At 43.2% G+C, this 25,796-nt stretch overlaps 1 protein-coding gene and 1 pseudogene across 4 annotated transcripts in view; one reads left to right on the top strand and one right to left on the bottom strand.

The window, feature by feature from the left end:
• The window catches only part of LOC112260273 (leucine-rich repeat-containing protein 7-like), an 89,223-nt gene extending 81,861 nt beyond the window's left edge, over positions 1 to 7,362 (top strand). For 2 of the 4 annotated variants that reach the window (XM_042312762.1, XM_042312706.1), the window contains 3 exons: positions 1,138 to 1,230; positions 2,475 to 2,549; positions 5,102 to 7,362. In XM_042312762.1, coding sequence (XP_042168696.1) covers positions 1,138 to 1,230; positions 2,475 to 2,549; positions 5,102 to 5,209 — 276 coding nt within the window. In that variant the 3' untranslated portion in view covers positions 5,210 to 7,362. Of the gene's footprint in view, positions 1 to 1,137; positions 1,231 to 2,474; positions 2,578 to 5,101 lie in introns of those variants that run through there. The other 2 variants (XM_042312705.1, XM_042312690.1) reach the window with 2 other exon arrangements.
• A 5,731-nt stretch (positions 7,363 to 13,093) lies between these two features.
• LOC112260267 lies at positions 13,094 to 24,695 on the bottom strand (annotated as a pseudogene).
• Between the last annotated feature and the right edge of the window lie 1,101 nt (positions 24,696 to 25,796).

Here is a 25,796-nt window from a genome sequence, read left to right as displayed (position 1 = left end):
GTCTCAGTGTTTCTCTCTCTCTCTCTGTCTCTGTCTCTATATATGTCTCTTTGATTGTCTCGGTGTTTCTCTCTCTCTCTCTCTGTCTCTCTATATGTCTTTGATTGTCTCTGTCTCTCTCTCTCTATATATATATATATGTCTCTTTGATTGTCTCTGTGTTTCTCTCTCTCTCTCTATATGTCTCTTTGATTGTCTCGGTGTTTCTCTCTCTATATGTCTCTTTGATTGTCTTGGTGTTTCTCTCTCTCTCTCTCTCTCTCTGTCTCTCTATATGTCTCTTTGATTGTCTCGGTGTTTCTCTCTCTGTCTCTCTATATGTCTCTTTGATTGTCTCGGTGTTTCTCTCTCTGTCTCTCTATATGTCTCTTTGATTGTCTCGGTGTTTCTCTCTCTCTCTATATGTCTCTTTGATTGTCTCGGTGTTTCTCTCTCTGTCTCTCTATATGTCTCTTTGATTGTCTCGGTGTTTCTCTCTCTCTCTATATGTCTCTTTGATTGTCTCGGTGTTTCTCTCTCTCTCTCTCTCTCTCTCTCTCTATATGTCTCTTTGATTGTCTCTGTGTTTCTTTCTCTGTCTCTCTATATGTCTCTTTGATTGTCTCGGTGTTTCTCTCTCTCTCTCTCTCTCTCTCTCTCTCTCTATGTCTCTATATGTCTCTTTGATTGTCTCGGTGTTTCTCTCTCTCTCTCTCTCTCTCTCTCTCTCTCTCTCTCTGTCTCTCTATATGTCTCTTTGATTGTCTCGGTGTTTCTCTCTCTGTCTCTCTATATGTCTCTTTGATTGTCTCGGTGTTTCTCTCTCTCTCTCTCTGTCTCTCTATATGTCTCTTTGATTGTCTGTGTTTCTCTCTCTGTCTCTCTATATGTCTCTTTGATTGTCTGTGTTTCTCTCTTTCTTTCTTTGTTTTTGTCTGCCTGTGTTTCTCTCGCTCACCCCCTCCATTTCAATCATCTTTTCACTCTCTTTCTCCCGCTCTCTCCCTTTCTCTCAATCTGTCACCAACAGATCTCTGAGAGGCCTATATTATGGCTAGCGGTATATAGAGAGGAGAGATGTTGCACCATATAATTGCACAGTTATACAATACCAAATGTCTATTTTTGGCATGATGTTGTTTTTGTGTCTTTTGGCAGTTCTGTGTGCGGATAGAGAAGAATCCAGGTTTAGGGTTCAGCATCTCAGGGGGAATCAGTGGCCAAGGGAACCCTTTCAAGCCTTCTGACATGGTAAGATTAAAGCAACTAAATGTTCTCTGTGTGCATCTGATTCTGTGCAGTCTGTGGCATAGGAACATGTTCCATTTTTCTCTTATTCCTTAAGGTGTTTCAATAACCACTGCACATCACTGTATGTTTCACTTCAGAGTTTCCATGGTAACAGGTGCTGCTGCATTGCTGTATGGGGTGCTGCAGTTGACTTGGTTAACTTTGAACCGTTTTATTATACGCCAATGATGAGCAAGAATCAAGAAAAGGCAACACTTTTGCGGCAATGATTTGTAATGTAGTCAGTCATAAGGTTGGCGAATGTCAAATAGTTCAATAATGTCTTGTTGCCATGTAACAGCAAAGAAAAGAGCCAGTGAGAAAAATGTTTATAGATTTCCATTTAGAATTTTCTGAAATCAGTTATGTTGTTGCCACTGGCAACATTTTCTCTTATTATTCGTTTTAAAATATCAAAGCCTAGTTTCTTCTCATTGACATTAGATTTGTATGGGGAAGGTCTTGTAAGCCATAGGAATTGAACTCAGATTCAATGTTGTGTAAAAATTGTTATAGCCATTGAATGTGTTGTATATTTTGTGTGCATATCATCTCCCATCTTAACACCCCACTGAAAGGTGGTGCATGCTGATTGCTGAGGATATCTTCTGAGGGCCTGCTTTCCCGTGATGCCTCAAGGAGTCCCTGCTGTAATAATACCTGAGTCATTAGATGATAGTAACGTAATTCGGGTCCAAGTGAGGTTTAACTGTGTTGATTGAGGCTCTTCATATAGTATTATATAGTTTAAACGCATGCAAAGATTGGTATACTTATAATCTCTGCCTTGACTAGATATTTTTTGGAAACATGCAATGGAAAAAACATCCCCCCCAGTGTCCATATTTTTGGAAATATAGATTTTTTTTTAAGTAACTCTTTTAGTACTGTTAAAATGTTTTCATTAAAGGTAGATGTAAATGCCATGTAAGTACACCTAGTTCTTGAATTTAACCAACAGCACACATAGACTTCCATTGTTGTTTTTTTGATTGTGAAAAATCCTTATGATAGTTGTCTGCTTTTTACAGACTAGTTAAACCTATCAAGTCAATGTTTGCAACAGCATGTCAATCAAAATCACACACAGATCTTGAGTTCGAGGAAAATACAAACAAAAGCAACAAACAACCAGTTTGAAAGGCACAGATTCTAAACCATCTTCACCATGTGGTTCCTAATCTCATATCACTTTTGACTTATAGGGTATCTTTGTTACTAGGGTACAGCCTGATGGACCGGCCTCCAACCTGCTACAGCCTGGGGACAAAATACTGAAGGTAACCGTGTTCTTCATCACCGCATCGATCATCGTTGTCCTCTGAGTCTGTGAGCGCATCCTCCCTCCTCCACATTGCCTGTAGAGGCTTTGCATGTGGCATTTTGTGCTGGATGTACGTGTGTCTACCAAGTGAGCATGGTCCTCTGTTTTGACCTCTGTCAAACCTCCAACATGCTTTACTTGTCCCTAAGTCAGACAAAAGGAAGAGTGATTATTGTTTCCTAATAAAGGCCAATGGAAACAGATTTAATCTAAGTGGATCACATACAAGTAACTTTACTGATATGATAAGATTCCTAATGTGATGTTTTAGATGCCTGAAAACTAAGTAGTAACCAGCAATGTAATGTGCTGGATGAATTGATTTGTTTCTGAAATACTAGTGAAGGTCAAAGTACAACCTGGCCCGTACCTACAAAGCGTCTAAGAGTAGAAAATTGGTTGTGCTGAGAATAGAGACATTTTACTCCTACTCTTATGAGTAAAAATAAAAGCTATGCATGAAGCCTCTTTCATAAGAGTCCCCACCTAGTCGCCAGATATTTAGGAGACCTCATGAGCTGTCCTAACAAGTGAAGACTAACCAGCAGATGTCTTGATAATATAAAAGTGTAGCACGGCAGCGAGTCAGTAGTTACTAGCTTTGACTTTGCTAATGGCTACTTTATTGAGGAAAAATGTACTCACTATGACTGTGATATGTGGTTGTCCCACCTAGCTATCTTCAGATGAATGCACTGTATGTCGCTCTGGATAAGAGCTTCTGCTAAATGACAAAAATGCTAAATGTTCCTGCGCCACATGTAATTGCTTTGGAGTGGTTAAAAGAAGAAATTATCAAAACACATCTGATCAATCCATTAGTAATCTAGACCTAGACTACATGCAACAGTTGTGCTTTTCACAATGATTTCACACAAGGGCAATTTCCCATGATATTCAAACACTTACAGTATTAACCACTAGACTAATAAATAAACACGTTTTTTTCTTTCAATTATTTAATTAACCTACATAATGTTATTTCAAGTTATCCCTTTGGAGCACAATATCACATTGGTAAAAAGATTCCTAAATTGACCATGCCTATCATTTGGGCAATTGAAGGCAACTAGGGCCTATGTTAGCTTTGATTGTGTTTGATGAAAATGATACAACCTGACTTGATGCCTACTGTGCCAAAGCGATATAGAGTTGTTTAACGGGAGTGACGAATGTGATATAACGGTAATATTATAGAAATTAAACTTTTAACAATTATCATAATTGGTTAAAAAAAGGTTATGCAGGCCAACATATTAGGCAATAATTAAGAATAGGCAAAGTTATCGTGTCAGGTGAAAATGATTTCAAACGTTTTACCATTTCAACATTTGGTGTAGCCTACAGTCACATTCAACATTATCAGAAGTGTGATATAGTTCACAGCTGGCGATGCATCATCGCGATTGGTTATTCCCAATCAAGCAATATCAATGTGCGTCATCACTATATTTCCTTTGCGGCACCTCAAACTCTCATGATTACCAGCTGAGTGAAACTTGTAAATTGATTAAATTACTCCTGGGTTTGTCGGAGCAGCGTCTTTACATCATCTTAAAACCTACTCTGAGCTGGGTTTTTTGTTGTCTTAAACAAATTTTTTATAGGATTCCTAGCATATTTTCTGAGATGCTTTGTGGATACGACACTTTATCTCAACTTTTTTGATAACCTTGAAAGCCCTGCAGCCATTTTTTCTCAACTATTTTCTATAACTTTCAACTTTGCACTGTGCAGCAAAGATTGTATTTGGTCTTCTCTTCTACTTCAGTATAATCAGATCCCTGAGTCTCTTTTTCTAAATATTTCAGGAGTCAACCTTTTAGGAAGAGCATAAGAGCTCTGCCACCCCATGCGATAAGACACGAATTACACACTATGATGTGGTGTTGTATTTAGCTTAGGTAGAGGGCTGTTATTTTAAAGGGAACTCACCATCACACATACAGTAAATAGGATCGACACTGTCAAAGTAAGTGTTTACCATAGTGCAGATAGGGAACTGTACCCTTTGTAGATTGTCAGATTCCTGGTCCATGTGAAGCTACTGTCGAGGCTAGTCAAACACCTGACAGTGAAGCCTACATGAACAAGCCAGGCTCTCTGTGCCAATACAATTTAATGGGATTGGAATAGTCCCTACAGTTATTGGCATGTCTCTTGTATCTCTGTGGCTTTAAATGTGTGCTAGTAGAAGCCCTCGCCCCTCGCCCACCCGTAGCCTGCAGTAGCAGAAACCTCTCTTCTCTTTCCACAGATGCAAGTGTTAGCTGAAGGACATACCTCTAAAGATCCACTTCTCTCCTCCTTCTCTCCTTTACAGCATGACCTCCTCCTCTTCCTGTATGCATCTCTCTGCTTTGTCTCTCCTCTTTTCCTTGACAGTGTTGTTTGTTTATCTCCTCTGAGCTAGGGCTGTTCCCAGTCCTCTCCGTGCCGCCCTGCCCCGCCCTGCCACTTCTCACTCACGTCACTCTGTTCACCCTCTGCTTAATTTTTGCATTGCAGGCCAATGGACATAGTTTTTTACACATGGAACATGAAACTGCTGTGTCTCTTCTGAAGAATTTCCAGAAAACTGTGGACTTAGTAATCTTGAGGGAGAGCACAATTTAAATATTTTTTTATAACACCATTGCTTCTCTCCCAACGGGTTGTGGAAATGTATACAACCAGTTTTTATCTAGGAACAGTGACATTTGCCGATTGCTGGACCAATGGCAAATACTAGTGCCAAATGTACTATAGGATACATATCTTATAACCTATCTATGAATTTTATGTAAACAGGAATTGTATCTCTTGAGTTGATGTGAAGGAAAGTCATTTTTGTTGGAGGTTGGAGCAATTTTCGTAGTTTTTATTTGGACATTTTTTGTGTATTTATATTGCCTTTTATTTTGTACCTTTTTCATTGTAGCTTCTCATTTTAGTCTCAGAGCATGAAAACACACTAGCTCTTTACGAATTCTAATCACCATAAACACTGCCTCAACTTTGTATATGCCGTGGGTAAATATTTTCATTTTACAGTAAAGACATGAACAGTAGCGAGAGGATTGGGACAGAAATGCAATGTTTACAATGTTCTTAAATTGTTTAAATTAAATGTTTTTAAAAATCCTACCTTAATACAGGGCCAATTTATCAAGTTTTTTTATTTTATTATTATAGGTTTTCCCACCGGTTTATTTCATTAATGTCTCTATACACTATATTGATTGTTATACCCAACCAGTCACTACATTATATAAGGTAGATTTTTGGTAGTTGCTCAATAAAGTAAATGTTTGCACAAATTAGCTACATTTTAAAAGTAGAAGCAATATTCAATCCCACATCTGAAAGGGTTTATTTTAGATTACAAGACTACCCTAGAGGGCCATCTGCTGGCTACATTGTGTTTACACGTATGTGCTGCAATTGCACCAAGGAGTATATAATGTCACATACCCCCACATTCAACTCCTAAAGAATTTCCATACTGAAAAGTTGTAACATTGTTTCTCATCCGTTTGTGTTAAAAACAAAATAGTTTGTTCGCAATGATTTGAAGTAATTTTGCTGTGCTTTTCAGCACCACTCTGTAGAACACAAATGACTTTCGATGTCTTCATTTTAAGCTCAGTTTATTATGAGAATGCACTATTGGAAAAGTATTCATGTGAGAATTATGTATATATATTTTTTAACAATGCTGCTGACCAGAATAGGCATTTCACTCTGTTCCATTTCTGGATGGATGTTCATTTTAAGTTCTGACATTACAGCATGCTTTCATGGTTATAATGGTCTTTGGATATGTTTTTTGGATACATTCTCTGTGTTTTCAAATTTTGGGGATCTCTCTCATAAAGAAGTTTCTCTCATTGCAAACCGGTGAGGTTTACAAAGAGACATTATTATATTGTGACATTTGGTGCCATTTTATTACAATCAAAAACATATACCTTATGAGCCCTAACAATGTTTCATTACTATTTTTGTCAAATGTAGCATCAATTGTGACATTCTTGAGCAAAACCAAGCACCTATAACCCTATGGAGGGACCCTGGTTGAATTTGTGCCAAGCTAAGCTGGTACGTTGTACTTCAATATCCAGTAAATTACGAGTTAAAATATTAAAGATATTGTGAGAAAGTTTGATAATATAATTATTTTTACTAAATGTTTTCAGGTTATTATTCAGAATATATTGATATACCTTAGCTTTGCTCAAATTGCGAGATTTTATAAGGACAATGAAAAAGTATAGGTGAAGTACTTATGACTTGGAGAATAAAAGCTGTGCTATCAAATGTATAAAACCATATTTCTACAGTAATTGTGAATTTGTGTTATACAAATATATTATATATATATACATGAATATAAAAGAGTAATTTTTGTATATGTTTAAAATACAATTAAATATAAAGTGAATATATGGTACTATTCTGTCTAATTGCGGTGTTGATGTAAATAATGGTGACTGAAAACAAATTGAGATCATTTATTCATATAGATTGTGAATGTACTCCAAGCTTCTGCAGTATGAAGACTAACTGGACTTGAATGCTGCTTCATTTTTTGTGCAAAAAGTAATTTTAACTATTGAAAGACAATAATTATGTTAAGTTGGACAAATTTAGTGACAGTTTATTGTACTATTTATTTGCACATGCAAGTTTAATCCTTCCATTCTTTTTATGTATTAACACAAAGATTGGTGAAGTGTGTGTGTGTAATATATATACACTGCTCAAAAAAAATAAAGGGAACACTAAAATAACACATCCTAGATCTGAATGAATGAAATATTCTTATTAAATACTTTTTTCTTTACATAGTTGAATGTGCTGACAACAAAATCACACAAAAATTATCAATGGAAATCAAATTTATCAACCCATGGAGGTCTGGATTTGGAGTCACACTCAAAATTAAAGTGGAAAACCACACTACAGGCTGATCCAACTTTGATGTAATGTCCTTAAAACAAGTCAAAATGAGGCTCAGTAGTGTGTGTGGCCTCCACGTGCCTGTATGACCTCCCTCCAACGCCTGGGCATGCTCCTGATGAGGTGGCTGATGGTCTCCTGAGGGATCTTCTCCCAGACATTGACTAAAGCATCCGCCAACTCCTGGACAGTCTGTGGTGCAACGTGGCATTGGTGGATGGAGCGAGACATGATGTCCCAGATGTGCTCAATTGAATTCAGGTCTGGGGAACGGGCGGGCCAGTCCATAGTATCAATGCCTTCCTCTTGCAGGAACTGCTGACACACTCCAGCCACATGAGGTCTAGCATTGTCTTGCATTAGGAGGAACCCAGGGCCAACCACACCAGCATATGGTCTCACAAGGGGTCTGAGGATCTCATCTCGGTACCTGATGGCAGTCAGGCTACCTCATGCTGGAGGATGTTGCAGGCAGCAGAACGTTCTCCACGGCGTCTCCAGACTCTGTCACGTCTGTCACATGTGCTCCGTGTGAACCGGCTTTCATCTGTGAAGAGCACAGGATGCCAGTGGCGAATTTGTCAATCTTGGTGTTCTCTGGCAAATGCCCAATGTTGGGCTGTAAGCACAACCCCCACCTGTGGACGTCGGGCCCTCATACCACCCTCATGGAGTCTGTTTCTGACCGTTTGAGCAGACACATGCACATTTGTGGCCTGCTGGAGGTCATTTTGCAGGGCTCTGGCAGTGCTCCTCCTGCTCCTCTTTGCACAAAGGCGGAGGTAGCTGTCCTGCTGCTGGGTTGTTGCCCTCCTACGGCCTCCTCCACGTCTCCTGATGTACTGGCCTGTCTCCTGGTAGCGCCTCCATGCTCTGGACACTATGCTGACAGACACAGCGAACCTTCTTGCCACAGCTCACATTGATGTGCCATCCTGCACTACCTGAGCCACTTGTGTGGGTTGTAGACTCCGTCTCATGCTACCACTAGAGTGAAAGCACCGCCAGCATTCAAAAGTGACCAAAACATCAGCCAGGATGCATAGGAACTGAGAAGTGGTCTGTGGTCACCACCTGCAGAACCACTCCTTTATTGGGGGTGTCTTGCTAATTGCCTATAATTTCCACCTGTTGTCTATTCCATTTGCACAACAGCATGTGAAATTTATTGTCAATCAGTGTTGCTTCCAAAGTGGACAGTTTGATTTCACAGAAGTGCGATTGACTTGGAGTTACATTGTGTTGTTTAAGTGTTCCCTTTATTTTTTTTGAGCAGTGTATATACACACAGCACCAGTCAAAAGTTTGGACACACCTACGCATTCAGGGGTTTTTCTTTATTTTGACTATTTCCTAAATTGTAGCGAAGACATCAAAACTCCGAAATAACACATGTAGTAACCATGTGTAACTACTCATGTAGTAACCAAAAAAGTGTTAAACAAATCAACATATGTTTATATTTGAAATTCTTCATAGTAGCCACCCTTTGCCTTGATGACAGTTTTGCACACCCTTGTCTTCACCTGGAATGCTTTTCCAACCGTCTTGAAGGAGTTCCCACATATGCTGAGCACTTGTTGGCTGCTTTTCCATCACTCTCCTTTTCCATCACTCTCCTTATTGGTCAAATAATCCTTACACAGCCTGGAGGTGTGTTGGGTCATTGTCCTGTTGAAAAAAAAAAGATGGAATGGTGTATCGCTGCCTAATGCTGTGGTTGCCGTGCTGGTTAAGTGTGCCTTGAATTTGAAATAAATCACTGACAGTGTCACCAGCAAAGCACCCCCACGCCATCACACCTCCTCCTCCATGCTTCATGGTGGGAACCACACGTGGAGATAATCCGCTCACCTACTCTGTGTCTCACAAATACACTGCAGTTGGACAGATTTCACCACAGGTCTAATGTCCATTGCTTGTGTTTCTTGGCCCAAGCAGGTCTCTTATTATTATTGGTGTCCTTTAGAAGTGGTTTCTTTGCAGCAATTCAACCATGAAGGCCTGATTCACAAAGTCTTCTCTGAACAGTTGATGTTGAGATGTGTCTGTTACTTGAACTCTGTGAGGTGCAATCTGAGGTGCAGTTAATTGCAGATTTCTGAGGCTGGTAACTCTAATGAACTTATCTTCTGAAGATGAGGTAACTCTGGGTCTTCCTTACCTGTGGCGGTCCTCATGAGAGCCAGTTTCATCATAGCACTTAATGGTTTTTGCGACTGCACTTGAAGAAACTTTTCCCCCCCAAAAAAATCCAGATTGACTGACCTTCATGTCTTCAAGTAATGATGTCTCTTTGCTCATTTGAGCTGTTCTTGCCATAATATGGACTTTGTCTTTTACCAAATAGGGCTAACTTCTGTAAATCAAATCAAATGTTATTTATCACATACACATGGTTAGCAGATGTTAATGCGAGTGTAGTGAAATGCTTGTGCTTCTAGTTCTGACCATGCAGTAATATCTAACAAGTAATCTAACAATTTCACAACAACTAACTTATACACACAAGTGTAAAGGAATTAATACGAATTTGTACATAAAAATAAAATGGATGAGCGATGGCCGAATGGCATAGGCAAGATGCAGTAGATGGTATAGAGTACAGTATATACATATGAGATGAGTAGTGACGGGTATGTAAACATTATAGAAAGTGGCATAGTTTAAAGTGACTAGTGATACATTTATTACATCCAATGTAAAAAGTGGCTAGAGATTGAGTCAGTATGTTGGCAGCAGCCACTCAATGTTAGTGATGGCTGTTTAACAGTCTGATGGCCTTGAGATAGAAGCTGTTTTTCAGTCTCTCGGTCCCAGCTTTGATGCACCTGTACTGACCTCGCCTTCTGGATGATAGCGGGGTGAACAGGCAGTGGCTCGGGTGGTTGTTGTCCTTGATGATCATTTTGGCCTTCCTGTGACATCGGGTGGTGTAGGTGTCCTGGAGAGCAGGTAATTTTCCCCCGGTGATGCGTTGTGCAGACCTCACTACCCTCTGGAGAGCCTTACGGTTGAGGGCGGAGCAGTTGCTGTACCAGGCGGTGATACAGCCCGCCAGGATGCTCTCGATTGTGCATCTGTAGAAGTTTGTGAGTGCTTTTGGTGACAAGCCGAATTTCTTCAGCCTCCTGAGGTTGAAGAGGCGCTGCTGCGCCTTCTTCACGATGCTGTCTGTGTGAGTGGACCAATTCAGTTTGTCTGTGATGTGTATGCCGAGGAACTTAAAACTTGCTACCCTCTCCACTACTGTTCCATCGATGTGGATAGGGGGTGTTCCCTCTGCTGTTTCCTGAAGTCCACAATCATCTCCTTAGTTTTGTTGACGTTGAGTGTGAGGTTATTTTCCTGACACCACACTCCGAGGGCCCTCACCTCCTCCCTGTAGGCCGTCGCGTCGTTGTTGGTAATCAAGCCTACCACTGTTGTGTCGTCCGCAAACTTGATGATTGAGTTGGAGGCGTGCGTGGCCACACAGTCGTGGGTGAACAGGGAGTACAGGAGAGGGCTCAGAACGCACCCTTGTGGGGCCCCAGTGTTGAGGATCAGCGGGGAGGAGATGTTGTTGCCTACCCTCACCACCTGGGGGCGGCCCGTCAGGAAGTCCAGTACCCAGTTGCACAAGGCGGGGTCGAGACCCAGGGTCTCGAGCTTGATGACGAGCTTGGAGGGTACTATGGTGTTGAATGCCGAGCTGTAGTCGATGAACAGCATTCTCACATAGGTATTCCTCTTGTCCAGATGGGTTAGGGCAGTGTGCAGTGTGGTTGAGATTGCATCGTCTGTGGACCTATTTGGGCGGTAAGCAAATTGGAGTGGGTCAAGGGTGTCAGGTAGGGTGGAGGTGATATGGTCCTTGACTAGTCTCTCAAAGCACTTCATGATGACGGATGTGAGTGCTACGGGCGGTAGTCGTTTAGCTCAGTTACCTTAGCTTTCTTGGGAACAGGAACAATGGTGGCCCTCTTGAAGCATGTGGGAACAGCAGACTGGTATAGGGATTGGTTGAATATGTCCGTAAACACACCGGCCAGCTGGTCTGCGCATGCTCTGAGGGCGCGGCTGGGGATGCCGTCTGGGCCTGCAGCCTTGCGAGGGTTAACACGTTTAAATGTCTTACTCACTTCGGCTGCAGTGAAGGAGAGACCGCATGTTTTCGTTGCAGGCCGTGTCAGTGGCACTGTATTGTCCTCAAAGCGGGCAAAAAAGTTATTTAGTCTGCCTGGGAGCAAGACATCCTGGTCCGTGACTGGGCTGGATTTCTTCCTGTAGTCCGTGATTGACTGTAGACCCTGCCACATGCCTCTTGTGTCTGAGCCGTTGAATTGAGATTCTACTTTGTCTCTGTACTGACGCTTAGCTTGTTTGATAGCCTTGCAGAGGGAATAGCTGCGGAGGGAGCAGGACATCGTGGTCGGCGACGGGGCTGGTTTTCTTTTTGTAGTCCGTGATTGACTGTAGACCCTGCCACATACCTCTCGTGTCTGAGCCGTTGAATTGCGACTCTACTTTGACTATATACTGACGCTTAGCTTGTTTGATTGCCTTGCGGAGGGAATAGCTGCACTGTATTCGGTCATGTTTCCGGTCGCCTTGCCCTGATTAAAAGCAGTGGTTCGCGCTTTCAGTTTTGCACAAATGCTGTCATCAATCCACAGTTTCTGGTTGGGGAAGGTTTTAATAGTTGCTGTGGGTACAACATCACCGATGCACTTCCTAATAAACTCACTCACCGAATCAGCGTATTCATCAATGTTATTTTTCAATGCTATGCAGAACATATCCCAGTCCACGTGATCGAAGCAATCTTGAAGCGCGGAATCAGATTGGTCGAAACAGCATTGAACAGACCTGAGCACGGGCATTTCCTGTTTTAGTTTCTGTCTATAGATTGGGAGCAACAAAATGGAGTCGTGATCAGATTTTCTGTAAGGAGGGTGGGGCAGGGCTTTCTATGCGTCGCAGAAGTTAGAGTAGCAATGGGCCAGGATTTTTTCCGCCCAAGTAGCGCATTCAAAATGCTGATAAAATTTAGGGAGTCTTGTTTTCTGATTAGCCTTGTTAAAATCCCCAGCTACAATGAATGCAGCCTCAGGATATGTGGTTTCCAGTGTACATAGAATCAAATGAAGTTCATTCAGGGCCATCGATGTGTCTGCTTGGGGGGATATATACGGCTGTGATTTATAATCGGAGAGAATTCTCTTGGTAGATAATGCGGTCGACATTTGATTGTAAGGAATTCTAGGTCAGGTGAGCAAAAGGACTTGAGTTCCTGTATGTTGTTATGATCACACCACGTCTCGTTAATCATAAGGCCCGCCCTTCTTCTTACCAGAGAGATGTTTGTTTCTGTTGGCGCGATGCGTGAAGAAACCAGGTGGCTCTACCGACTCCGATAGTGTGTCTCGAGTGAGCCACGTTTCCGTAAAAAAAAGAACGTTACAATCTCTGATGTCTCTCTGGAAGGCAACCCTTGCTTGGATTTCGTCTATCTTTTTGTCAAGAGACTGGATGTTGGCAAGTAGTAAACTCTGGAGCGGTGCCTGATGTGCCCGTCTACGGAGCCTGACCAGAAGACCACTTCTTCTGCCCCTCCTGCGGCGCCGCTGTTTTGGGTCGCCTGCTGGGATCCGATCTATTGTCCTGGGTGGTGGACCAAACAGAGGATCCGCTTCTGGAAAGTTGTGTTCTTGGTCGTAATGTTGTTAAGTTGACGTTGCTCTTATATCCAATAGTTCCTCCCGGCTGTATGCAATAAAACCTAAGATTTCCTTGGGTAACAATGTAAGAAATAATACATAAAAAAACAAAATACCGCATAGTTTCCTGAGAACGATAAGCGAGGCGGCCATCTCTGTCGGCGCCCCTACAATGTCACAACACAACTGATTGGCTCAAACGAATTAAGAAGGAATGAATTTCCACAAATTAACTTTTAACAAGGCACATCTGTTAATTGGAATGCATTCCAGGTGACTACCTCATGAAGCTGGTTGAGAGAATGCCAAGAGTGTGCAAAGCAAGGCAAAGGGTGGCTACTTTGAAGAATCTCAAATATAAAATATATTTTGATTTGTTTAACACTTTTTTGGTTACTAAATGATTCCATATGTGTTATTCAATAATGTTGATGTCTTCACTATGACTCTACAATGTAGAAAATAGTAAAAATAAAGAAAACCCCTGGAATAAGTAGGTGTGTCAACTTTTTACTGGTACTATATATATATATATATATATATATATATGTATGTATATATGTATGTGGGGGGGGGATTTAGAATGCATTTTGCAGATGCTATCTGTAAATATTTAAGATACATTTTTATAAATAATATTTAAAATTGAACAAAAAATGTTGTGCAGCAAATAACAGAGCCATTTTCGGCTTTGGATGTAAATTTTTTCAGTATTTAAGAAGTGTTTTGAATAATGTATGAAAGTATATTGTACAAATAATAAAAATGTCACTTGTTATTCTCATGGTCCTCTGTGGTCTTTATATTGTACAATGATCATATCAAAAACAGTATTTCTTTCCCCTACTGTACATTATGAAGTTAATTTGAACATATTTCATATAATGCAGTTGTGTATGTTTGTGAGATGTTTATATGATAAGGCTGGTATATTCTCGCTGCCCTCCACACTTCACTTCATTACCACTAGGTGGTGTTGTATCACATGTGATACCGTTTAGAAAATGAATAAAGACAACACTAACTAAGGATCAAAGCACCAAACACACCGCTGCCTTGTGTGCTTTTAATGTGGTTGGAATTGAATTCATATAGTTGTTCAAAAGTTTTTTTTAAAGGTACTGTAAACAATCTGAGTGTACAAAACATTAGGAACACATTCCTAATATTGAGTTGGAACCCCTTTTGCCCTCAGAACAGCCTCACTTCGTCGATGCATGGCCTCTACAAGGTGTTGAAAGCATTCCACAGGGATTCTGGCCCATGCTGACTCCAATGCTTCCCACAGTTGTGTCAAGCTGGCTAGATGTCCTTTGGGTGGTGGACCATTCTTGACACACGGGAAACTGTTGAGCTTGAGAAACCCAGCAGGCTAGCAGTTGTTGACACACTCAAACTGCCTGGCTCATTCTAACATACCCTGTTCAAAAGGCACCTAAATATTCCTTCTTGCCCATTCACCTTCTGAATGGCACACATACACAATCCATGTCTCAAGGCGTAAAAATCCTTCTTTAACCCATATACTCCACTTCATCTACACTGATTTTAAATGGATTTAACAAGTTACTTCAATAAGGGATCATAGCTTTCACCTGGATTCACCTGGTCAGTCTATGTCATGGAAAGAGCAAGTGTTCCTAATTTGTACACTCAGTGTATCTCCACAGTGTCATTAGAAATGAATTATTGAGAATCAAAGAACACATAAAAAGTCTGTCTGGATCTGAGTATCAAACAGGTCAAGGTAAATCATAAATGTATCAGATTATCTTACAATAACCATGCATTCAAAAGTAAACCCATGCATGGGGCGGCAGGGTAGCCTAGTGGTTAGAGCATTGGACTAGTAACCCGAAGGTTGCAAGTTCAAATCCCTGACCTGACAAGGTACAAATCTGTCGTTCTGCCCCTGAACAGGCAGTTAACCCAGTAATCCTAGGCTGTCATTGAAAATAAGAATTTGTTCTTAACTGACTTGCCTAGTAAAATAAAGGTAAAAAATAAAATAATGTTCTGAATCATTGAATGCAAAATTTGCTAGTACACATGTTGAAAAATAACACTTATTTTTCTCCATATATAGAGAAAAATAAGCCACACTAAGACAGGCTTTTCAGTTTGGAATGCCATGAAACTTTGCTATTAGTTGATGATCTTGTAAACAATGTTACAGCAGGGTCTCCCTATAGTTGTTGTTCAACAAACAACAAGATAAGTTACGCTTCAAATCATAGGCTCCAATGTCAAAATAAATGCAGTAAGTTTCCAGGTAGGAACCTGGTACAGCACCTCCGGAACAACTTAAAACCTGTCAAAATATGACATGTCAAATGAATCATCAGTATAACTCATTACATGTGTATATTACGATGATTACATCCCTTAAATGTAAGAATTTCCCTGTACTGTTTTAGGCCTGCTGTATCCTGTCCATCTGATAAATAAATAAATAATACCTTTACGATCTGAGTGCTTACCTGGTGAATGACAGTGTCCCTCATCTCCACAACCGTGAACAAGCAGAGGCTCCCTCAAACACATCCAACAATGTCATTACAACAGTTAGCTGACATTCTCTATCAACAATGGCTTTTTTAACTGTGATAACTTTTCAGAGTGTTGTTATTCTTACCACACTGTTTGTGTTTTTCCTCCAGAGGCCTGGACTGTGGTGTGAGGTCACTGATATAAGCAGAGTACCTAGGAAGCACTGCAGCCAGCTGGTTCTTGCTGACACTGGCAATGGGCTCACTGTCCACAGCATTAAACAGGTCATCAGGAACACACACCGCCTGCTTGTCACTGGGACCAGGGTCACACACACAAAACAACAGTTTACTGACAGCACTACATTACATCACAACTATGCTCAAAGTGTGACTAAGCGATGCTATGGCATTGCAGTATCCTTTTGTGGTAGAACGTTTAAGGAGCTTCAAACACGGCCACAAAACAATAGTTCACACACGTGTAGTCCAAAGTCTTCAGTGTTTTAATGGCGTGCACTTTGATCTTTGCTCATCTCTGTTGCCATCTGGTTCCTCTTTAGATCAAAATGAAGAAGAACAAATCTCATCTGTCCAGAGATATGAGACAGTCTAGTAAATGAAAAGTGGCCTCTCCACAAAACCTTACAAAGTAAATAAAACGGTCTAGTCAGTGACTACGAGAACATGTCCTTCTGCATAGACAGAAAAAGACTGTACCTTTTATTCAACCCCTCAAGTATTTTATCAGTTTATTGGTTATTTTCTGTGGAGTACACAAAAATAATCAGATCACAGAGTCTAAATTGGCTACATTGAAAATCGACATTGAGGTTCATTGAGGTTCTACTGCATTGGTAAAACAAACAGGACTTTGTATGTATTTAGACATTGATGAGAAGTAGCTTCGAGAAGGTAATGAGATGTCATCCTCACAGTCAGGTCGCCGTGGATGTGTCTCAGAGGGTTGCCCTCCAGGGTCAGGATATTCAGTCTGAGCATTAGACCAAGGGCAGCTGGCAGACTGGCTCACACATACAAGGAAGACACAGTAGAAAATCAACAACACTCAATGATAGCTCCAGGCAGTTAAACACTACACAGGACATTTTGGGGTGTTTTGACTTGTTGGTATTTGTGCTGTGTATACATGTGTTATGTGCACAGGTGAAAGAGTATAGTATACACTGAGGAGAAACCAGGGGTGATCAGATCAGGCAAACTTACCTGCTGATGTCATTGTTGATTAGGTCTAGGCACTCCAGGCCTTGAACTAGTGTGATTTCCTCAGGGACACTCTTTACCTTGTTGTCCCTCAGCTCCAATTCACTAAGAGTGTACAGATGTTTCACGTGCTCTGCCTCCACCTCAATCTGGTTATAACCCACAGGGCACACACTGGTTGAGTCAATGTTGTTCCAACATCATTTCAATTAAATAACATTGAATTAGCGCGAAATAGACGTTGAATTGACGTCTGTGCCAAGTGGGTACCAACATGCAGCTCCTACCAGACAGGTGATATAAAGCTGTCAGAGATTGCATAGGCCATTTATTAATTTACAAATAATTCATACAGGTGATCTCATTAAGATTCAAAAGCTCTTCATCGAGGAAACCTGACCATCAGTATCCTTATCTTGAGCCTTGAGGAGGGCAGTTCAGGAAGAAAGAGCAGTTTGTTTTGTCTCAGACAGAGCTGGTCTAGAGACACCATTTGAGGCAAGATTGGAGGTATGCTCTCAAACTGATTATGTGTGCAGTCCAATCTGTGGAGGCATTCATACAGGATGTTATGCTTCAGCCATGTTTATGACAAGAATATTGAAGTGGACGCACACATTTCCATCCGGCAGACAATATATAGAAAGACTAAACAAAGAAAGCAAAAACTTGCTGCTAATGTTTGCTTACTTTCCATGACATTGATTCCTGAGGGAAGGTTCTTCAGCGTGTTGTTAGAGAGGTTGGTTCAGTTTCACCAGATGATTCAAGTTGCCCAGACAGTCAGGGACGGCAGTAAGCTGGTTGTTGGAAAGATCCTTTCACCAACAATAGAAAAACAAGTCAGCGAGGATAATCAAAAGAGTTCGTCTAAGATAATCACTTTGTTACCTTGACATGTTTTCTCCTTCATCTTTTTTTCAATAGTGTTTTAAGCCCGATTCTGAGCTTACGATGTCATCCAGGTTAGTGAGCTGTCCCACTCCTTCTGGCAGCTCCTCCAGTGGATTCTGCTCAGCTGGAGACAGCTGACGTCATCAAACTAAGTAAAAATACTTTAAAGTATTACTTAAGTCATTTTTATCTGTACTTTACTATTTATATTTTTGACATGTACTTTTCCTTTCACTACATTCCTAAATATTTAGAAAAACGTTTTACTCCATACGTTTTCCCTGACACCCAAAAGTACTTGTTACATTTATAATGCTTAGCAGGACAGGAATGGCCCAATTCACGCACTTATCAAGAGACAATCCCTGGTCATCTCTACAGCCTCTGATCTGGCTGATTTCCTCTTCGTCTGAAGAAGAGTAAGGATCGGACCAAGATGCAGCGTGGTAAGTGTTCATGACGATTTATTAAAAACAAACTGAACACTGAAATACAAAACAATAAACGATGTGATGAAAAAAAAAACCGAAACAGTACCGTGTGGCGACAAACACTCACACGGAAACAAACACCCACAAACCAACAGTGAAACCCAGGCTACCTACCTATGTATGATTCTCAATTAGACACAACTAACGACACCTGCTTCTGATTGAGAACCATACTAGGCTGAACACAAAAACCAACATAGAAAGACAAACAGACTGCCCACCCCAACTCACGCCCTGACCATACTAAAACAAAGAATAAAATAACAGAACTATGGTCAGAACGTGACAGTACCCCCCCTCCCCAAAGGTGCAGACTCCGTCCGCAAAACCTGAACCTATAGGGGAGGGTCTGGGTGGGCGTCTGTCCGCGGTGGTGGCTCTGGCGCGGGACGTGGACTCCACTTTACCATAGTTTTAGTGCGCCTCTTAGCCCGCCACCGTGGCCTCTTTAGAGCGGCGATCCTCGCCACCGATTTTGGACTGGAGACCCACACCACGGGTCCCGAATGGACGGGAGGCTCTGGCAGCTCCTGGCTGGCTAACGGCTCTGGCAGCTCCTGGCTGGCTGACGGCTCTGGCAGCTCCTGGCTGACTGACGGCTCTGGCACCCCCTGCTGACTGACGGCTCTGAGACTACAAATGCAGAATGGGAGAATAGTTTGCATTAGCTAGCATACTGTACATGCATTCAAGTGGTCATCAGTCAACCACCAACCAATACCATAGCTACCCTTTTTAATGATATGTCATGACAACTACCCACTGGGCGCAGACGTCAATTCAATGTCTATTCCACGTTGGTTCAATGTAACTTTACTGAATTGACATGGAAACAACATTGAATCAACCAGTGTTTGCCCAGTGGGTAGGCACTGTTTCTTCCCAGACAGTTACCTTCAGTCACCCTTGGCCCAGATCATTTCAGTTGCCTGCTTTTTCTGGTGGTTTTCAACAATCCATAAGGGACAGCAGCTGGTTCCTCTTTTTCTGTGCTAAATCCTTCCCTAGAATCTACTTTGACAACTCTTTTAAAGATATGAACTCTATGTCCTGTATACGAAGCATTATGTTTGGTGCAAATCTAACACAACACACCACTGCTACTCTCTGTTGTCATCTATGCATAGTCACTTTAATAACTCTACCTGCATGTACATACTACCTCAACTAACCGGTGCCCCCCGCACATTGACTCTGTATCGGTACCCCCCTGTATATAGTCTCGCTATTGTTATTTTACTGCTGCTCTTGAATGACCTGTTACTTTTATCTCTTATTCTTGTCCATATTTTTTTTTAACTTAAGCGTGTGACTAATACAATTTGATTTGATTTGATCACTGCGTACCACTTCATATTTTCAAGCATGGTGGTGGCTGCATCATGTTATGGGTATGTTTATCATTGGCAAGGACTAGGGAGTTTTTTAGAATAAAAACAAACGGAATAGAGCTAAGCACAGGCAAAATTCTAGAGGAAAACCTGGTTCAGTCTGCTTTCCAACAGACACTGTGTCACGCCCTGGTCTAAGTATTTTGTGTTTTTCTTCATGTATTGGGTCAGGCCAGGGTGTGGCATGGGGTTTTTGTATTGTGGTGTGTTTTGTCTTGGGGTTTTGGTGTGTGTGTATTGGGATTGTAGCTAGTGGGGTTATCTAGCAAAGTCTATGGCTGTCTGGAGTGGTTCTCAATCAGAGGCAGGTGTTTATCGTTGTCTCTGATTGGGAACCATATTTAGGCAGCCATATTCTTTGAGTTTGTCGTGGGTGATTGTCCTTAGTGTCTTTGTTCCTGTCGCTGTGTTAGTTGACACAAGTATAGGCTGTTTCGGTTTTCGTTACGTTTATTGTTTTGTAGTGTTTTGTGTAAACTCGTGTTTACGTTGTTCATTAAACATGGATCGCAATCTACACGCTGCTGTTTGGTCCGACTCTCCTTCACACGTAGAAAACCGTAACAGAATCACCCACCACAAACGGACCAAGCAGCGTGTCAACAGGCAGGAGCCGCAGGAGAAGCAACAAAGGCAGCAACAGCGGCGCAATGAGGATTGGACATGGGACGATATATTGGATGGCAAGGGTTGCTACACATGGGAGGGGATCCTGGCGGGAAGGGATCGCCTTCCATGGGAACAGGTGGAGGCACTTAGGAGAGCAGAGGCAGCCGGAGAGAGGAGCCGGCGATACGAGGGAACACGGTTGGCAAGGAAGCCCGGGAGTCAGCCCCAAAAATGTATTGGGGGGGGCTCACAGGGAGTATGGCTACGCCAGGTAGGAGACCGGGCAGGCACCGTGTTATGCAGTGGTGCGCACGGTGTCCCCAGTGCGGTATATTCCAGCTCCTCGTATCGGCCGGGCTAGAGTGGGCATCGAGCCAGGTAAGGTTGGGCAGGCTCGGTGCTCAAGAGCTCCAGTGCGCCTGCATGGTCCGGTCTATCCAGTACCACCTCCACACCCCAGCCCTCCGGTAGCAGCTCCCCGCACCAGGCTTCCTGTGCGTGTCCTCGGTCCAGTACCACCAGTACCAGCACCACGCATCAGGCCTACAGTGCGCCTCGCCTCTCCTGCGCTGTCGGAGTCTCTCTCCTCTACAGCGCTGCTGGAGTCTCCTGCCTGTTCAGCGCAGCCAGAGCTGCCAGCCTGCATGGAGCAGCCAGAGCTGTCAGTCTGCATGAAGCAGCCCGAGCTGCCAGTCTGCAAGGAGCTGCCAGTCTGCACGGAGCTGTCAGTCTGCAAGTAGCTGTCAGTCTGCAAGGAGCTGCCAGTCTGCACGGAGCTGTCAGTCTGCAAGTAGCTGTCAGTCTGTAAGGAGCTGCCAGTCTGCAAAGAGCTGCCAGCCTGCATGGAGCAGCCTGAGCTGTCAGTCTGCATGGAGCAGCCAGAGCTGTCAGTCTGCATGGAGCAGCCAGAGCTGTCAGTCTGCATGGAGCAGCCCGAGCTGCCAGTCTGCAAGGAGCTGCCAGTCTGCACGGAGCTGTCAGTCTGCAAGGAGCTGTCAGTCTGCAAGGAGCTGCCAGTCTGTAAGGAGCTGCCAGTCTGCAAAGAGCTGCCAGCCTGCATGGAGCAGCCTGAGCTGTCAGTCTGCATGGAGCAGCCTGAGCTGTCAGTCTGCATGGAGCAGCCTGAGCTGTCAGTCTGCATGGAGCAGCCAGAGCTGTCAGTCTGCATGGAGCAGCCAGAGATGTCAGTCTGCATGAAGCAGCCCGAGCTGCCAGTCTGCAAGGAGCTGCCAGTCTGCACGGAGCTGCCAGTCTGCACGGAGCTGCCAGTCTGCAAGGAGCTGTCAGTCTGCACGGAGCTGCCAGTCTGCACGGAGCTATCAGTCTGCAAGGAGCTATCAGTCTGCAAGGAGCTGTCAGTCTGCAAGGAGCTGTCAGTCTGCAAGGAGCTGTCAGTCTGCAAGGAGCTGTCAGTCTGTAAGGAGCTGTCAGTCTGTAAGGAGCTGCCAGTCTGCAAGGAGCTGCCAGTCTGCACGGAGCCGCCAGAGCTGCCAGTCTGTAAGAAGCCACCAGAGCTGTCAGCCTACATGGAGCAGCCAGAGCCGCCAGTCAGCATGGAGCAGCCAGAGCCGCCAGTCAGCATGGAGCAGCCAGATCTTTCAGTCTGCCAGGATCCGCCAGTCAGCCAGACTCTTCCAGATCTGCCAGTCAGCCAGACTCTTCCAGATCTGCCAGACTCTTCCAGATCTGCCAGTCAGCCAGACTCTTCCAGATCTGCCAGTCAGCCACTCTTCCAGATCTGCCAGTCAACCAGACTCTTCCAGATCTGCCAGTCAACCAGACTCTTCCAGATCTGCCAGTCAACCAGACTCTTCCAGATCTGCCAGTCGGCCAGAACTGCCAGTCGGCCAGGATCTGCCAGTCGGCCAGGATCTGCCAGTCGGCCAGGATCTGCCAGTCGGCCAGGATCCGCCAGTCGGCCTGGATCCGCCAGATCCGCCAGTCAGCCAGGATCTGCCAGTCAGCCAGGATCTGCTGAAACCACCAGCCAGCCAGGATCTGGTAGATCTACCTACCTGCCTGAGCTTCCTCTCACTCCCGAGCTTCCTCTCACTCCCGAGCTTCCTCTCACTCCCGAGCTTCCTCTCACTCCCGAGCTTCCTCTCACTCCCGAGCTTCCTCTCACTCCCGAGCTTCCTCTCACTCCCGAGCTTCCCCTCACTCCCGAGCTTCCCCTCACTCCCGAGCTTCCCCTCACTCCCGAGCTTCCCCTCACTCCCGAGCTGTCCTTCAATCCCGATCTGCTCCTCAGTCCAGTGGGTTTCTGGGTGAGGACTACTAGGCCATGGTCGGCGGCGAGGGTGGACTATCCAGGGACGCGAGGAGAGGGGACTAAGACATTAACTGAGTGGGTTCCACATCCCGCGCCGGAGCCGCCACCATGGACAGACGCCCACCCGGACCCTCCCTATTGTTTTGAGGTGCGTTCGGGAGTCCGCACCTTAGGGGGGGGTTCTGTCACGCCCTGGTCTAAGTATTTTGTGTTTTTCTTCATGTATTGTATTGGGTCAGGCCAGGGTGTGGCATGGGGTTTTTGTATTGTGGTGTGTTTTGTCTTGGGATTTTGGTGTGTGTGTATTGGGATTGTAGCTAGTGGGGTTATCTAGCACAGTCTATGGCTGTCTGGAGTGGTTCTCAATCAGAGGCAGGTGTTTATCGTTGTCTCTGATTGGGAACCATATTTAGGCAGCCATATTCTTTGAGTTTGTCGTGGGTGATTTTCCTTAGTGTCTTTGTTCCTGTCGCTGTGTTAGTTGACACAAGTATAGGCTGTTTCGGTTTTCGTTTTGTAGTGTTTTGTGTTAATTCGTGTTTACGTTGTTCATTAAACATGGATCGCAATCTACACGCTGCAGTTTGGTCCGACTCTCCTTCACACCTAGAAAACCGTAACACACTGGGAGACAAAGTCACCTTTCAGCAGGACAATAACAAAACACAAGGCCACATTTACACTGGAGTTGCTTACAAAGACAACATTAAATGTTCCTGAGTTGCCTAGTTACAGGTTGGACTTAAATTGGCTTGAACATCTATTACAAGACTTGAAAATGGCTGTCTAGCAATGATCAACAACAAACTTGACAGAGGTTGAAGAATTTTAGAAATAACAATATGCAAGCATTGTACAATCCAGGTGTGCAAAGCTCTTAGAGACTTACCCAGAAAGACTCACATGTGTAATCATTGACAAAGGTGATTCTAAAATGTGCAAATATTGCACAATCCAGGTGTGCAAAGCTCTTAGATACTCACCCAGAAAGACTCACATGTGTAATCACTGACAAAGGTGATTCTAAAATTATAGACTTGTGTGTGAATACTTACGTAAATGAGATATTTCTGTATTTCATTTTCAATAAATTTGCAAAAATTTCTAGAAACATGTTATTTCCATTTTGTCATTATGGGGTATTGGGTGTTGATGGGTGATGCAAAAATATATTTAATCAAGGCTGTAACACAAGAAAATGTGGAATAAGTCAAGGGGTATGAGTTATTTCTGAAGGCACTGTAAGTTTCAAGTTTCAAGTTTTATTAGTCGGTATACATTGTCCAACGAGTTGCTTACTTGCAGGTCCCTCAACAATGAAAACAACAATAAAAGACTGAGCAGACTAATAAGAGTCTGGTAGCAGCAGTTGTGATGTGTGTGTGTAGCATCAATGTACAGTATACAGTATGTTGTGTCTGTGTGTGGGTTTGTGCATTTGTGCTAAGGTGCAGAGAATCAGAGCAGGTGGTCAGTCCAGTTCAAGTGTTCGGCAGTCTGATGACTTGTGGACAGAAATAGTCTCTGAGCATTTTGGTATCAGACCTCATTGTCCGATACCGTCTGCCTGACGATAAGGGAGACAACAGCTTGTGGCTGGGGTATGTGGGATCCTTGATGATGCTTACATGCCTTCCTCAGGCACCGTTTTGAGAATATGTCCTGGATGGGTGGGAGCACGGTCCCCGTGATGTACTGGGTCGTCTTCACCACCCGCTGGAGGGCCTTGCGGTCGTGGACGATACAATTCACATATCAGGCTGTGATGCAACTGGTCAGAATGCTCTTGATGGTGCAGCGGTAATATTTGTAGAGGATCCGGGGCGGCATGCAAAATTTCTTCACCAACCTTAGGAAGTAGAAGACGCTGTTGCGCCCTCTTGACAAGAGTGGTGGTGTTGTTGCTCCATGATAATTCCTCTGTGATGTGGATCGGGGCATGTTACCTCTGCTTCCTGAAGTCAACAATTAACTCCTTTGTTTTGCTGAATTTGAGAGACAGGTTGTTGTCATGACACCACAATGCCAGTTCACTTACCTCCTCCTTACATTCAGACTCTTCGCACACATCCACACCCACATCTGGCATCCAAACACACACACTCACACACACACACACAATCACACATACTGTACACAACCACACATGCAAACACAAAATCACCATATTTGCTGCTGTTGCTATTTGTTATATTGATTCTGCTGCTCAGTCACTTTAATAACCCTGATTACACAACTGCAACCAGTATCCATTTCATTTATTGGTACTGATATTGACCTTGGATATCGTGTAAATTGTCGTATTTATTTTGTTCTCATGTATACTTTTTATTTCTCGTGTGCATTTATTTTACACGACATCGTTGAGGAGCTTGCAGGCAAGCATTTCACTATACTGTTTACACCTGTTGTATCCTGTGCACGTGGTAAATACACTTTGATAAAGGACACCTGCATCTCTGTAGTGACTGGGTACACCATCCAAATTGTAATTAATAACTTCACCATACTCAAAGGGATATTCAATGTTGCTGTTTTTACCCATCTACCAATAGGTGCCCTTCTTTGTAAGGCTTTGGAAAACCTCACTGGTCGACTGAAGGGACGTTACAGATAATTGCAGGTGTGGGGTACAGAGATGAGGTAATTCAAAAATCATCTTAAACACTATACTGGCAAACAGAGTGAGTCCATGCAACTTATTATGTGACTTGTTATGTACATTTTTACTCCTGAACTTATTTAGGCTTACCATAACAAAAGAGTTGAATACTTATTGACTCAAGACCTTTCAGCTTTTCATTTTTTTATGAATTTGTAAACATTTCTAAATACAGTGCATTCGGAAAGTATTCAGATCACTTGACTTTTTCCATACTTTGTTACGTTACAGCCTTATTCTAAAATGGATTAAATTGTTTGTTTCAGGTCTCTCCAGAGATGTTTGATCGGGTTCAATTCCGGGCTCTGGTTGGGCCAGTCAAGGACAATCAGAGACTTGTCCTGAAGCCACTCATGCGTAGTCTTGGCTGTGTGCTTTGGGTCGTTGTCCTATTGGAAGGTGAACCTTCGCCCCAGTCTGAGGTCCTGAGCGCTCTGGAGCAGGTTTTCATCAAGGATCTGTCTGTACATTGCTCCGTCATCTTTCCCTCGATCCTGACTAGTCTCCCAGTCCCTGCCCCTGAAAAAA

The sequence above is a fragment of the Oncorhynchus tshawytscha genome, linkage group LG01, assembly GCF_018296145.1.
Source record: "Oncorhynchus tshawytscha isolate Ot180627B linkage group LG01, Otsh_v2.0, whole genome shotgun sequence".
Classification (NCBI taxonomy): domain Eukaryota; kingdom Metazoa; phylum Chordata; class Actinopteri; order Salmoniformes; family Salmonidae; genus Oncorhynchus; species Oncorhynchus tshawytscha.
Note: the sequence above shows the minus strand (reverse complement) of the source record. Positions and strands in the feature narration are given on the sequence as shown.